Source organism: Aethalodelphis obliquidens, unplaced genomic scaffold (genome assembly GCF_003676395.1).
Source record: "Aethalodelphis obliquidens isolate GAN/ISIS:26980383/991018 unplaced genomic scaffold, ASM367639v1 scaffold17, whole genome shotgun sequence".
NCBI classification, from domain to species: Eukaryota; Metazoa; Chordata; class Mammalia; order Artiodactyla; family Delphinidae; genus Aethalodelphis; species Aethalodelphis obliquidens.
This window is the reverse complement of record NW_020837961.1, coordinates 8,750,336-8,766,283: the sequence shown is the minus strand read 5'-3', so window position 1 is coordinate 8,766,283 and position 15,948 is coordinate 8,750,336. Positions and strand designations below refer to the sequence as shown.

At 35.2% G+C, this 15,948-nt stretch overlaps 1 protein-coding gene across 1 annotated transcript in view; it reads right to left on the bottom strand.

Moving 5' to 3' along the window:
• Positions 1–3,830: 3,830 nt before the first annotated feature.
• The window catches only part of MMRN1 (multimerin 1), a 72,304-nt gene continuing 60,186 nt past the window's right edge, over positions 3,831–15,948 (bottom strand). The window contains exons 10-11 of the mRNA XM_027116918.1: positions 5,920–6,072; positions 3,831–4,699 (exon numbers count right to left, since the gene is read on the bottom strand). Coding sequence (XP_026972719.1) covers positions 4,278–4,699; positions 5,920–6,072 — 575 coding nt within the window. The 3' untranslated portion in view covers positions 3,831–4,277. The remainder of the gene's footprint in view (positions 4,700–5,919; positions 6,073–15,948) is intronic.

The following is a 15,948-nucleotide window of genomic DNA, read 5'->3' as shown; positions in this document are numbered from 1 at the left end:
GTGTTGGGTGCATAAACATTTATAATTGTTATATCTTCTTCGTGGATCAATCCCTTGATCATTATGTAGTGTCCTTCTTTGTCTCTTGTAATAGTCTTTATTTTAAAGTCTATTTTGTCTGATATGAGTATTGCTACTCCAGCTTTCTTTTGGTTTCCATTTGCATGGAATATCTTTTTCCATCCCCTCACTTTCAGTCTCTATACATCCCTAGGTCTGAAGTGGGTCTCTTGTAGACAGCATATATATGGGTCTTGTTTTTGTATCCATTCAGCCAGTCTGTATCTTTTGGTTGAGGCATTTAATCCATTTACATTCAAAGTTATTATCGATATGTATGTTCCTATTACCATTTTCTTAATTGTTTTGGGTTTGTTTTTGTGGGTCTCTTCCTTCTCTTGTGTTTTCTGCTTAGAGAAGTTCCTTTAGCATTTGTTGTAAAGCTGGTTTGGTGGTGCTGAATTCTCTTATCTTTTGCTTGTCTGAAAAGCTTTTGATTTGTCCATTGAATCTGTATGAGATCCTTGCTTGGTACAGTGATCTTGGTTGTAGGTTTTTCTCTTTCATGACTTTAAATATATCCTGCCACTCCCTTCTGGCCTGCAGAGTTTCTGCTGAAAAATCAGCTGATAACCTTATGGGGATCCATTTGTATGTTATTTTTTGTTTTTCCCTTGCTGCTTTTAATAATTTTTCTTTGAATTTAATTTTTGTTAGTTTGATTAATATGTGTCTTGGTATGTTTCTCCTAGGGTTTATCCTATATGGGACTCTCTGTGCTTCCTGGACTTGGGTGACTATTTCCTTTCCCATGTTAGGGAAGTTTTCCCCTATAATCTCTTCAAATACTTTCTCAGGACCTTTCTCTTTCTCTTCCTCTTCTGGGACCCCTATAATTCGAATGTTAGTGCACTTAGTGTTGTCTCAGAGGTCTCTGAGATTGTCTTCGATTCTTTTCATTATTTTTCCTTTATTCTGCTCCTTGTCAGTTATTTCCACCATTTTGTCTTCCAGCTCACTTATTTGTTCTTCTGCCTCAGATATTCTGTTATTGATGCCTTCTAGTGTATTTTTCATTTCAGTTGTTGTGTTTGTTTGTTCTTTAGTTCTTCTAGGTCTTTGTTAAACATTTCTTGTATTTTCTCAGTCTGTGCCTCCATTCTATTTCCGAGATTCTGGATCATCTTTACTATCATTACTCTGAATTCTTTTTCAAGTAGGTTGCTTATTTCCTCTTCATTTATTTGGTCCTGTAGGTTTTTACCTTGCTCCTTCATCTGTGACATATTCTTTTGCTGTCTCTCTCTTTTTTTTTTTGGATGAGTGGGATTGTGTTCCTGTCCTTCTGCGTGTTTGGCCTGAGGATTCCAACAGTGGAGTTTCTAGGCTGTTGGGTAGACCTGGGTCTTTGTGCCAAGATGAGGACCTCCAGGAGGCCTCACTCCGATGAATATTTCCTGGAGTCTGAGGTTCTCTGTTAGTCCAGTGGTTCGGACTTGAAGCTCCCACCACAGCAGCTTCAGCCTGACCCCTTGCTCATGAACCAAGATCCTGCAAGCCATACGGGGTGACAAAAAAAAAAAAAAAAAAAGGAGAACAATAAAAAATAAAATTAGACTAGGAAACTAACAGTTATGTTAGAAAGAATATAAAAATAAAAATATAGATGAAACAACAACTGGAATTCACCTTGTTCCTGAAACAAAACCACAATAGTAAAAAAGGAGAAGAAAAAAAATGGGGGAGAAGGCCTTGCTGTGGAGGGTGAGGCCTAAGAAGGGGTGGGGTTTGGGTGGTGGGCAGGGCCTATACTTAGCACCCACGGGGCTGGAAAAGGCCCTGGGGGGTGTGGAGTGTGGAGCTTAGGCTCAACAGAACAGAAGGGGCCCAGGCGGGTCTCCTGCCTCTGGTCTCAGAGGGTGGGGGACCAGCCTGGGTGCTCATCAGGTTTCCCGGGCTCGAGTGGGTGGGGCAAACATCCTCTGCTCCTCTCCCACTCCTCAGGTCCTGGAGGGCCCCTCCCACCTGCCTCTCTTGTAGATTGTGATGTAATTTCAGGCAGGGACTAAAGAAATTATCAAAACTTTCCCAATATTTTTGAAAATGACACATTTACACAGAATAGAAATTGTCAATCATTCGGCCTTTACTTGTCAGCATCTGGCTCACACTCTTCCCCAGTGTCCTGAGTGAGGCTCAGCTGTGAAGGCACAGCTATGTTGGCTCAACATGAGACATTCTGATGGGCAGTAGTCACTTCACGCTTACCTGCAGGGTTCTTCCAGGTTCATTAGGCTGCAGTTTGAAATCTTCTACAGATTATCTGTGATATGTGTTGTAGTGTGTTCATTCCTTTTTATTGATTGGCAGTCCTCTGCTGTATGGGTATGCCAGAGTTTGCTTAACTATTCATCTATTGCTGGACGTGTGGGTGGAACCTAGTTTTTGGCTATTATAAATAAAGTTACACTGAACATTTGTGTACAACTCTTTGTCCGAACATATGCTTTCAAGTTTCAGCAAATTTGAAAAATTTTTAAGTTTCTGCCATGAGGAGATAATATTTTCACTTTTGAGATTGGCAATATTTTTAAAAATTGTGAGTTTTAATGAGTATGTGTTGGGGGTAATGAGTACTCTTTAAACATGAGCAAACTGGGCCTATGGAGTGGTACAAATCTTTTCAAGGGCACCTTGATAGTACGTTAGAAAATAAAAATATATGCTTATCCTTTGTTCCTGAAATTCTCACAATTTGCTGAACTATTGGGAAAATTACCTTCTTCCTGCCTCTGTTCCTCATAAGTATAAGGAGAATAATACATGATACATATCTCACATGGTTAGTATGTTATACATAGGACTATAGTAAGCATTAGAGGAATTAATTCATGAAAAATGTTTGCCATACCAAAAACTTCTTACTTATTATTTTTAGGATAATTTATAGGAATCTCTTGTTCAAAACTATCTTGTTAAATACATAGGGAATATATGTTTAAGGGTGTTCACTACAATAACATTGTTATAATGAAACATTGGAGATAATGCAAATGGCCTTCATAAGAGATTATTAAATCAATTATGGTACATCTTAGGAGGTAACATACAGAAAGGATGGATGTGGGTGCTGGAGAAGAATGGCTGATTCTAAATACTGCCTCAGTCCTTCCTACTTGTGAAGCTTGGTCCATTCCTTAGTCAATTGCTGTTCAACCATAAAAATGATGATAATAATACCCACCTTATAAAAGCTTTTGTAAGGAATCAGTAGAAGTTGCTTAGAAGAAAACCAAAGCAGAGGGAGCATCCCATAAATCCATAAATTGTAGTATCACCGTGGCATATATGCACCTGTTATAAGAATAAGGCAGGTCTGCATGTGTTACCACAGGATACTCATTAGAGAAAAGTGTTATTTTTTTCCCCTGTAGATATTGTATGATGGAGGCAGGTAAAATGTCCACTTCTATATTTTTAGACTTGGGTGTAAGTGTTCAAATGTGTCAAGTACTACTTTATTCTCTAATTATAGGAAGGGAACAATAGGTTTTTTTAAAATTTTATTGAAGTATAGTTGATTTACAATGTTGTGTTAGTTTCTGGAGTACAACAAAGTGATTCAGTAATACATATATATATTCTTTTGTCAAAGTTTTCATTATGGTTGATCACAGGATATTGAATATAGTTTAGGAAGGGAACAATAGTTAAGCATATTTTAAGTTTCTAATTCAGCTTTAAAAATTCTCATTACAAATGAAAATTTTAATATGTAAAATTAATCAACTCAACAGGAAAGAATAAAAATCAAAGTTAAAAGAAACTTCTTGGTCTTTGAGTACTTTATTTGAATTTGTGAATTTAAGAAACATATGTTATATATTTATGTACACAGAGAATACCAAAAGTTAAATGTTCTATTGGAAAGACTACTGTGACTGGCAATATTGAGTGATTGTCATTTTATAATATTTCTTTTACACTGAAATGCCTTAACATGAAAAGACAAAAATAGGAGTGGTTATGCTAACAAATGCACTTTGTTTTCCATGCCTCTAAATCTCCTTAGGAGCAAGAACTCCATATACAGGTTGTCCAAAAGATATTCAAATAATTTTATGAAATAAACAAACTTGCAGCCTTACTCAGATTTTAAAAAGAAGTTGGTTTTCATTCATGTGGAAAAACCAAAAACAGAGCAAATGTGCATGCAAAGATAAATAAAAACACTGGCTGCTTCTCAGTAAAGGTGACAGTCTGTCTTTCACACTAATTTATGTACGGTATAATAAGTAACCACTAAATGTAGTAGCAGGGGGAAATTTGGCTGGAATTGTTCCTTTTACAAGGTGCAACCACACTTCCTGCCCATAATTTAATTCTAATAAGGCATCCCCAGTCAAAACCCTATCACAGCATATCTCACCGTTAATACTTTCAGACTCAAATGCAAGCTTGTCTACTCCATCAACCACTAAAAATCCAGAGATATGAGCACTAAATGACTCAATGGTATACTTAAAAACATACACCCCAAGATAGGGGATTCTGAATTTTCCAGTTCTTGGAGTATATGAGGCACCATAGTTGACATCCAAGTTATTAAATAAGATAGGACCAGGTGCAGTCATTCCGTATGTATGAGATGCAAAAAATGCCACCATCGGTGCATATCTGTAAGATCCTTTTGAAAAATCTGTTAGCGGAAAAAAATGGAAAGAGTTAATTTTCATGTTTTGATCTTGTTCTGTTTATATCTTTATCATTTTATCTCGGTTACAAAAAACGTTAGTAGAAGAAAAAAGGTCATTCATCAGACTTAACAAGGGCATATGTGTCTGGGTGTTTGCCCCTTTTCTTGCCTGAACTACCCAAAATTGCTTAGCCTCTCTGAGACTGTTTCTCCGTTTAGATCAGGATAGAATGGTGGTAGTAACACTCAATACCTTCCTCATAGAAATGCCTCAGAGATTAATTTGCATGTTGCTTTGATCTCTCCAGAGATGAAGGAATTCAGAGCACTCTGATTATTATGGTATGTCAGAATGTTTTAAAGCCTCTTGCAGGAATTAAAACTGATATGATGCAGAAACAATTTTTCCAGCACCTTGTCAAACAGTTTCTAGAGGCTAAAACAGAAACCCAATGAAATTGTATGCACTATCGAGAAGTAGACAAAAGCAATCTTCTATGTAATTAATGCCAAATGTACTTACAAAGAGTGAGATTTAAAAACAGACTAAAAAATGTACTCTTTATTATGCAGCGCACTATTAAGAAAAGCCTGATCTGCAACATATTTTTTTGCTGTCATTTTAAAGAGACTATATTTTAAGCCCTGCACACATTTTCTTGTATAAAAATCAGAAATGGTACGCTCTGGAAGTAAATCTATAGCAACCAATACTTACGAAAGTAAATGGGCAAAAAGGCATCTTGTTCTACTCAATACATCTGAGCATGTTCTAACAGCCCTTAGCCAGTCAAAATGACACTATGAACTTGACCTTCATAGAAGACATACTGCTATTCACTTATTATGGCTTCATTTAAAGGATCAGATCTGATATGAATCAAAGATGTATTCTTTAACAACTTGTTTGAGGAGAAAAAGTTTATACTAGTTCGACATATATATATATATGTATTTTCTTTTAAGATGCACTAGGAAAAAAATAAGTGGGGGGGGGATTTTCACTAAACTGCCTCTATTATACCAATATTGACAATTTCAACTTGTGTATATCAGTGAGTTTACCTGACAAAATCATGTATGTTATTCACTTAATTTGAGAAGTAAAAGGAATTAATCCTCAAGTGAGTCCAGATTAAGCAGGTCTAAACATTCATTCGTAAACAGTTCAAAAAATGTTTTTATGACCTTGAGCAAATCCAAGGATGCGTGTACTTTCTTACCTGGAGCTAAAGCATTTTCTTCCACCACCTTGACAGTACAGTTGTCACCAGTAAAAGGATGTCGGCAAGCACAGATAAAGCTAGTTCTTCCATTTATACATGTGCCCCCATTCTGGCATGGAGATCTACTACAGTCTGAATACTCCTCTGTTACTGAAAAAGAATCAAGATGAAAGAGGGTAAAAGTGACCTGTTTTCCTGTTGATCTCCAATCATAGTTTGCAGCAGAATTAGAATTAAGGAAAATGCATTCCCAGGCCCAGGACACCCACCAATGTAATCATGGGACTTCGTGCAAATCTCTGAACTACCTGAGCGGCTTCTTCTGAAGCCCTTTCCTGCTTTGTGGAAGTGGGACTAATTCTGTGATTCACTGCATTTATGTGTGGTAAATATTAAGATTTTGGTCAACTGTAGAACAGATAGACTATCTGGACACACAATCATGTATATTTGGAACCAGTACATGACAAAAGTAATATTTCAAATCATTGGAGAAAAAAAAGTCTATTCAAGAAATGGTGCTAAGCTAATTGGATATCCATAGAAATATAAATTCCATGTGTGTAAAAATACTAAATGTGAAAAAAACATATATGATTGCATTACAATCAAATAAAAGGAATACCTTTGTTGAGCTTTAAAATTTTGGAAAGCTCTTTCAACACAAACAAAATAAACAAAACCCAGAGGCCATAAGAAAAATCCTGACATTTGACCACCTAAGAATTAAAACTCATCTGCAACGAAAACCACCCATTATAGAATTTCAAAGTGCCAGATTAAGAGAAACTATTTTTTTTAACAGCTACAACAATGTAATGACTAATTATAGCAAATGAAAACTTCTGACTAATCCAAAAGAAAAAGTATGTAAACCTGTAAAAATAGTGAAAAGTGGGCAAATAATATGAACTGGCAAATCATTGAACAAAAACTACAAAAGCTCATTAAAATTTTCAAAGCTTATTCAACCTCACTACTAATTAAGGAATAACAAATTACCACCACCAACATTTTATCAGGTGGCAACATTTAAAAACAAAATAATCATGCACTATGAAGGAAAATGGGCATTCTCATACAATGTTGGTTAGAGCTTATATTGTTGGAACCTTCGAATAGGAGGACAATTTGACCATATTTGACAGAATTAAAAAGGTTCTTTTGCTTTGGAGTCAGAAATTTCTCCTGGCCAGAATATATATTCCAGATACCCTTGCATATGTATACAAAGATAATTATTCAAGAAAGTTCTTTGTGATATTACTTGCACTAGTGAAAAATTGTAGGACACCTACATGACCATTGATGAGGGACTTATTAAATGAATTTATAGTATCTTTTCATCCAGGAATATTAGACAGCAGTAAAAGAGTGGGGTAAATCCCCAATATGTTTGATTTGCTGAAGACGGCAAGTTTCAGTTCACTTATTAGGTATAGAATAATTTCAGTTATTTAGGAAGCCTCAAATTGTGAATACGGTTATAAACATAATTCATAATTACGTGGAGAGGAAAGGTTGGAAGAATACATTACTGGCCACAGTTACCACTGTGGCTCCACCTTGTGGAAATAGTGTAAACAGTTTGCAATTCACTCATTTCAAATCATGGTCACTGATGATTTTTAAATTTAGGGTTATTTGTTTTAACATTTGTCTCAAGAGTCAGATCTATAAATATTTTAAATAATTCTACCTCATATTTAATAATTCTAATTCATATAAAATGTGACCAAACTGCATGCCTGTATAATTAGAATTAAAAAAATTTTTTTGAAGTGTAGTTGATTTACAGTGTTATGTTATTAGTTTCAGGTGTACAATATAATGATGTAATATTTTAACAAACTATACTCCTTTAAAGTTATGATAAAATATTGACTATATTCCCATTTTGAGAAAAATATTTAATGGATCAGTGTCAAGTACAGAGCCTTATAACATACAACCAAAGATTGGTTGGCACTGATTTGTCCTTTGAGACTATTTGTATTTCATTATGCAACCAGCTACAAATCTACTTTTGTATATCATCTGACTCATATTTTTTTACTTTATTACTAAAATACTTTAAAAATGGTTAGCTACCTTTATAATAAGTTCCTGTACATATTTGTGCTCAATAGGCAATTTCTTCTTGAATTAACAGGAAAAATCAGACTCCAATAAAGCATCATTTTCTTTTTGACATCTTTCCTCATCCCTTTTGATAGAATTAATTGTATGAATTCTCTTCTTTGTTGTCTGATGCTCTGAAGTTCTGTTGAATTTATCATACCCTACTGTAATTGCTCACTTGTCCTTACTTCCAATGAGTGTGGGCTTTTGTGAGGTGAGGGCTCAGGTCCTCCATTTCTTAAACTTTGTGTCACTATTGACTAGCACAGTGCCTGACATATAGAAGTGCTAAATTGTCTTTTTAAAGATGAATAAACAAATCAATGGAAGATGGAGTAGATGACCTCATCCTTAATCTAATACTCTTATCCCTTCATCACATGTTCTAAAACATCATGCAGAGTTCGATGCTATGATGTCACTGGCATGTTTTTCTAGAGACATAGAATTATTTCAAGCAGACTTTCCACAACTTCTACCTTGGGCTTCCATGACCTCTTAAACTCCTTCCAGTCCATTTATTTTCTTTGTTGGAGATCGTACAATTAGTTAAGTTCTGCCAACTCAACATTCTACTGTCTTGTGCAAAGAGCATAACTAATCTTTTAATATTCATTTCCCTGCTCTGAACATGACTAAAATTCTTTTACCACTGTCTTGGAATGTTTCATAAGTCTCAATTTGTTCTGATCTTTGCTTTCTGTGCCCTAATATGTGCTCAAGTTACACTTTTCTATTAATCCTACTTCCATATTTCATAAATATTCATGTTAAATTTGAACTGACTGAAGAGCTCCTTACATTTTCAATGCACTCTCTTTGCCAGTATTTACCATTCTTTATTTTAATTACTTGCTTAATGTCTGAACTCCGTGAGAAGAGGGATTGTGTTGAATTTACCACTCTGTCCACTCAACCTTTCTTGGCGCTCATTCAGCACTTATTCAATAGGTATTCAATGAATAAAATGAAAGGCCGCTTTATATTGATGTCTTCTATTTTTATTTATAGTACCCCTAACATGTCATATATAATATGTTTTACATAACATAATGTTTTACTTTTCTTAATTACTTATTTAAATTATTTTTAAATTTGTAAAGCTTAGTTCTATTTTAGCATCAGTATTTTATTTTTTTATTTCTTCATTTAAACAGTAACGTTATAGAGAGCAGATAACTCTGATGTCTGCTTAGGGCAGAAATGGAGTTTGAAACAGGTTAGTGAGGAGACCTATCACTGCCTCTGGGTGAGTTTTGTCATACACAGGAAAACATTATACAAATCCACCAGTATCTGCTCTAGATACTGTATCCACACAACATTAGAACTTTTCTTTATCTTTCATCCTGATGCCAATGCTCTCTAACACGTTTTCACCTTCATACCGATGGATGCATTAATTTTCAATGCTATTCTGTTGCATCATTTATCAAAATTATACCTATCAAATAATACTTATCCTTCCATTGCTCTAAAAATACTTCATATGTCCCTTTTCAACAACTTCTAGAAATGTGAACAGTTGTTTATATTACATTTTCAGATTCATTGCTCTAATCACTCATATTCTGTTCATTGGTGTATAGACAGATGGCAATATTGTTTCCAACCATCTTTACTACTTTTCCTTCAATTGTCAGTTTTAATTTTTGTTCTTCTTTTTAAATCGCATCTGTTGTTCTTGATATTGTTTCTGGGATCTTTTTTCTCAACCTTTCAAATATAATTTAAAGCTCATTTAATCATATCAGCAATCTTTACCAAATGAAGTAGCCCTGTCCCAGATGATTTATTATAACCCTTGTCATTAAACTATTTTCATTTATCTTAAGCCATGACCCCAAAAATTTAATGTTTTTTATTTGATATTATCATCTGTTTTACCTTTTTCTCATAATCTTCAATCAAAAGAAGTATTAAAAACAGCAAATATATTGAAATATGCTCAACAACGTTAGTCATTAGGAAAATGCAAAATAAAATCACAATTAGATACAGTAATACACTTATTAAAATGGTAAAATAAACAACATTGACAGTGCCAAGTGCTGACAAGGTTGTGGAGCAATTAGAATTCTCATACATTACTCATGGAAATAGCAAGTGATTGGCCTGTCCTTATAAAGTTAAAACTGTAATTATCTTACAACCAAGCTATGCTACTGGTACATATTAGCTCAAGAGAAATGAAAACATATGTGTACACAAAAGCCTTTATGTGAATGTTTATAGCAGCTTTATTCAGAATCACCTCAAACTGAAAACAGCCAACATATCCTTCAACTACTAAATGTGTAAACAAACTGTAGTACAGCCATACACAATGGACTACTACTTGATAATGAAGAGGAATACATGCAACAACATGGATGGATCTCAAACATACTATACTAAGTGAAAGAAGCCAGACTCAAAAGCTTACACACAGTGTATGATTTAATACACTTTGAAAATGTAAGGGAAGAAAACAGATCACTGGTTGCCAGTGGCTGGGAGTGGAGGTAGGGTTTGACTACAAAGTTACGTAAGAGAATTTTGGGGGGTGATAGAACTGTACTTCATCTTCATTGTTGTGGTGATTGCATGACTACACATCTGTCAGAATTCATAGACTGCACATCAAAAACAGTGACTTGAACTCTATGTAAATTATACCATAAAAATCAAACCTCTCCCCAATATTTTTACTTCTATTATTTTGTTTGCACAGGTCTCCTACATCACTATGTCTTCTTGTCTTTTTCTTAAAGACTTTGAGTTCAGAGAATCACGCACTTTCCTTGTTCTGATGGTTCTGATTACTCCTCCCCCAACCCCCGTGCTCTCTTCAAATAAAGGAAATCTCCATGTTTCTGTCTTCAGTTCTTTTCTTTTTCTTTAGCTACCTAATTCACTTCTTTGCCCCCAGATATCACTTCCGTGCAATAATTTCCACTTTTTATCTACAAACCCTCTTTTGGTTCCAGACCTACATTTGTAAATGACTTCTGGACATTTCTGTAGGGATAAGAGATCTTTAAACTCATGTATCACAGAATAAACTTCTCTTCCTGTGTACAACTGTACTTCCTCCTTAACCTTCCTATTTCCATTAATGGAATTGACCAACTTCCCATCACTGATGCTTTATTTAAACTTTGGTGTTATTCTTTATTCTAAGAGTTTGTATTTTCAATTAGCTGTTTTCTACTGAATATATATTCACTTTTAACTAACATTCCTAGTTTCCATTTTGTTCCTTTCTCTATCACTATTTGAAGTCTTAATCTATTCAAGCCAGGGCTGCTGTAATAATTTTCTGACTGATCTGTGGAAGAATGCAAAATAAATCGTAATAACGCACATACGAGGTGATGTCATACTCCTGCTCAAAAATGTTTAATTGTTAACAATAGGATGAATTTAAACATATTATACTCAACACAGTGTGTAAACGGTTGATTGAATAAATGCTCAGCCCAAAGCTACCTCTTCCGTGAGATTTGTCCAAACATCCAGTTCTCAATAAGACACGAAACTCTTATGATAATGAACTCCTATAACATTCATTTAGTGCTTAGTACATGCTGTGGCATGTTTCTTTTCTTTCACATTCAAAACAGCTTTATAACAGCATAGTGTTCAAAAGCACATGGAAAAAATTTTAAAACTTAAAACATAACAACCAAATATCACATTACTCTGTAGGTACATCTTCCGCTGTCAACTTTTGTTACAACAAAATAACAAAGTTTCCATTATATCCCTAGTTGCCTGCAGAATTCACTATTTTTCCCACAGTTGAAGCCTATCCCACCATCTTATTTAATAATACTGCACTTGGCTCCCAACACACTCAGCACATTCCACAAAACTCTGCTTCTCTACCTTTCTCTTTTTTTTCTTTTATGCATAATATTTATCACCTTTTAACATACTATGTAATTTACATTTTTACTTACGTTTTTTTTCTCTATCCTTGCTAGAGTGTAAACTCCAAGAAGATAGAATTTTTTTAAATGTTATGATGTATCCAAAGCATCTATAACAATACCTGATTTTATTGGCACAATATTTGTGCTGATGCCTCTCGAATCTAAATATCCATGAAAAATTTTAAATTTAACGCTTGCTTAGGATTATAAAGCCTAGAAAAGAGTTCTTAAAGGACTGTTGATTAACTATAAAAATTGATTTCCTTTTTTGTAAAAGTTAGATGTGTATTTTAATTCCTATATGACTCTGGCACATTGACACACAATAACTTTCTTTCACTGATTTCTTTAGCTGTCCAAACACTGTGTAATAATTTTTCTGGTAATTTGTTCAAGAGGTGAAGAGACTTGAGTTTTCATTAATCCATAGTATCAACAAAGTGCCATGTGATATTTTCCCCTAAAACAATGATATTCAAAATAAACAGCTTTGAATAATTCAAATTAAGTTTATAATAAAATACTTATTTCCATTCAGATCCACTTTGAGGCTGTGTATAGTAAAACTGGCAATTACAACTTTTAGGGTATGTTTTCCAAATTTCATACGCAGTTAATATACGGCAGAGCTATTTTTTTATGCTGCAATTTTTTTGTCAAGATGCGAGTATCATGTCCACTCAGACTGCTGTGCCACATGGTCACAATCTGTGATTTAATAATCCCAGCACATTCTTTTTCATGTTTGATAATCAATACAGCACAAAATAATACTATCGTGTGCAATTTTGAACTTATAGTGTTGTCAGGGACTGGTGGAAAGACATCTATTCAGTGTATTTAATTACAGACCAGTTAATAATCAAATTTGGTGTCAAAACTTTCGTGTCAAAGAAACAGTCTATTGTTGAGAAATAGCTCCTGTGATTCTTGTTAGAAAACGAATCCCAGCATATGCAGTGACTATGTAAATGGAGCCTGGTATCCTGTCCCATTTCCTTTTTATTGTCAGACCATGTGTCATAAATTTTGGTTCAGATGTGAGTGTCAAGTGCATGAGTTTCTGACTGTTCACCTTAGGTACCATGGTCACTTTATTGCAAGACATGAAGCAGGAAAGGATTGTTAATTTTGTCAGCATCCTCTCTTCAACTGTCATCCTTCCATACAAAGGGGCATCCTCTGGAAAACTAGGGGAGTCTTTTCTTCTCCCAGGGAACAATGAACAAAAACTAGTTCATTTAATATTCTTTTCAATACTGATATGTTTTATTGACACAAACTGGGGAGGCTGTCCCCAGAAGACAGGTTTGCTAACCAACTCTGACACAAAGAATATCTTTAATATCATGAGCAGAAAAGAGTCAATATAACAGGCCTGAGACTGCTGCCTTTAGAAAGGCTGACTTGCAAGGATTTTCCCTTGATCTATGCCTGGGAACTTGGCTTGTCTCTATTCTCTAACTATTTAAAAAGTGTCTTTTGCAGTGCCTTGACTCTTCAGACAAGCTATATGGTTTATGCTGAACGTCTACTTTCCTTTTAGAGTATGGAGTTTTGGTATGTGCTCAACAGAGGGTACCTACGTGACCAGCCCTATTATGGAGTGAATGTTTGTGTCCCCCAAAAGCTCATAGGTGGAATTCCTAACTCCCCAGGTGATGGTACTAGGAGGTGGGGCCTGTGGGAGGTATTTAGGTCATTTAGGTATTTAGGGTGGTGCCTTCACGAATAGGATTAGTGCCCTTTTAAAAGGGACCCCAGAGAACTCTCTCACTCCTTCCCTTTCTGCCATGTGAGAATAAAACAAGAAGTTGACAGTCTGCAATCCAGAAGAGGGCTCTCATCAGAACCTGACCATGCTGGCCTGATCTCAAAACTGTGAGAAGTGAATTTCTCTTGACTATAAGCCACTTTATCTATGGTACATTGTTATAGCAGTGTGAGCCCCAATAAAACCCTTGAGAGCTTAATATCTGATGGTCTTCTCTGGGCAGAAAAATTGCACACATGTGACTGCATTTTTTGGTGACTGGAAAACAGAACACATAGAAGTACACCCCCTCATGGGAGGGAGGGAGCATAAGAAAGCCTACGCATGGATTTCTCCAGACTCCGCCTGGGTCTTTCCCCCTTGCTGATCCTCTCATCTATTATTTCACTGTAATAATCCTTAGCTGTGTGTATAACTAAATGCTGAGTCCCATGAATGCTTCTAGCATAGCAAGCTTGTGTGTCATTTTGGATACCTTACAGAACACATCGTAAACTCAATTCAAGTAGCTATCCTTCAAAATTTAATTAGCTTATAGTCAATATTTTGTATAGAAGTCAACTTATCCTGAGGTATATGTGAGAATGTTTATTTTTTATGATATGGAAAAGCATATAAAGAGTTGAAATACCTTGGAAAAAACTCTTGTTAACACTTTTGTGGATATTTTTTAGTGCTTGTCAGTACCCATGCATTTTTATACATTTAAGCCTTTATATTTTTAATCCTGTTCTTTTTGATTTATTATGTGGTAAGCATAAGCTCATTTATCAACACATGCTGAGTTTAAAACACAGTGACATAAATTAACGATGGAACAATGGAATACGATGAGCATTTAAATTACGTTGCTACATGGAAATAATTACCTATCAAATATTAAGTGAAAATTTTAGAGAAAATAAAATATAAACATCGAATATAGCTGAGAAAATTGTATCATATAGTCCTAACTACCTCAATAATACACTGTATGAAAGTTGATTTCTTTGATTCTCAAACTTTGTAAGGTAGATATGTTATTCTAATTTTATAAATGAGGAAAGTAAGTTTTAGAAAAATAAATGACTTTTACAAATAAACACATTGCTAGGCAGGACTTAAACTTTGTTTTCCTGATTCCAAGTTCAGTGCTTCTTAGTCATCACAACTGCCTCTGTGCTGTGTCACAGAATTTAGAAATGGTTTTAAAGTGATGTAAGACAGTAAAATATTCACTAGGTTCTTATTTTTTCTTTTAAATTGCTTATATTCACAGAAATGATAATTTAAAAAGTTGTATTTGGTATACTGCCAAATCTGTTACAGAACGTAGTCTTTCTTAAGAAGAGTAGTTAAAGTGACAGTGATGAATAAAAGGTTTATTAAGGAGAGTTAAATATACTTAGTAAATACTGGAGGAACGGTTAAAATAAAGAGTCAATGGTCTCAGGAGCAGAAGGCGCGTCGTCAGCCATGCTGCTGACATTGTTACAACAGTTCAATTCAGGATTCAGCTCCTCTTGCAAGGCAAGCAGCCCGACCTGCTCTGCGGGGACAAATCTGCCAATTGCTCCACAAACAAGTCTTCAAAGAGGAAATAAAATCCTCTTGGTGTCTACTGGACTTTTGTTTAGAAACAAATCAAATATTTAGGGATTCAACCAGAACAGTTTATCTATCAGAATTGGCCTGAGAGGAATCATAATTAGCATAACTGGATGTGGGAATGGCTCAGGAGAAAGTGATATGGAAGAGAACTCTGAATGTTACCTCCCACTGCATCAGCTCAGAGAAGATATGGTGAACAACTGATGCCAACTTTCAATGGCAACTGCCCACTGGCCATTAACACAGAAAAGCTAAACTGAAAAGTAGCCTTTTCACTTCCTTCTGGTCAACGCAGAAACAAGTGGTAATATTTGGGTCCTCAAGAAAGCAAACTCCCTGGGAATATCAACTCTGGCCATATGGAATATTCAGATATGGCCAGACTCTGAGATAGATATGATTCGTCAAACACAAGCAGAAGGAAGAGAAAGGCAGGTGAATAGACTTCACAATCTACTTCCGTACAGTAGTTGAGCGGAGCCCTGAGTCCAACAGACCAGGAGTCAGGCTCCATCACTTACTAGTTGCATGACCTTAGGCAGGATCCCTTAGTTCATCTCTCTGAGGTTTAGTTTACTCACCTTCAAAATAAGAATAATGATAGCTACCTCATAGATATTAAAT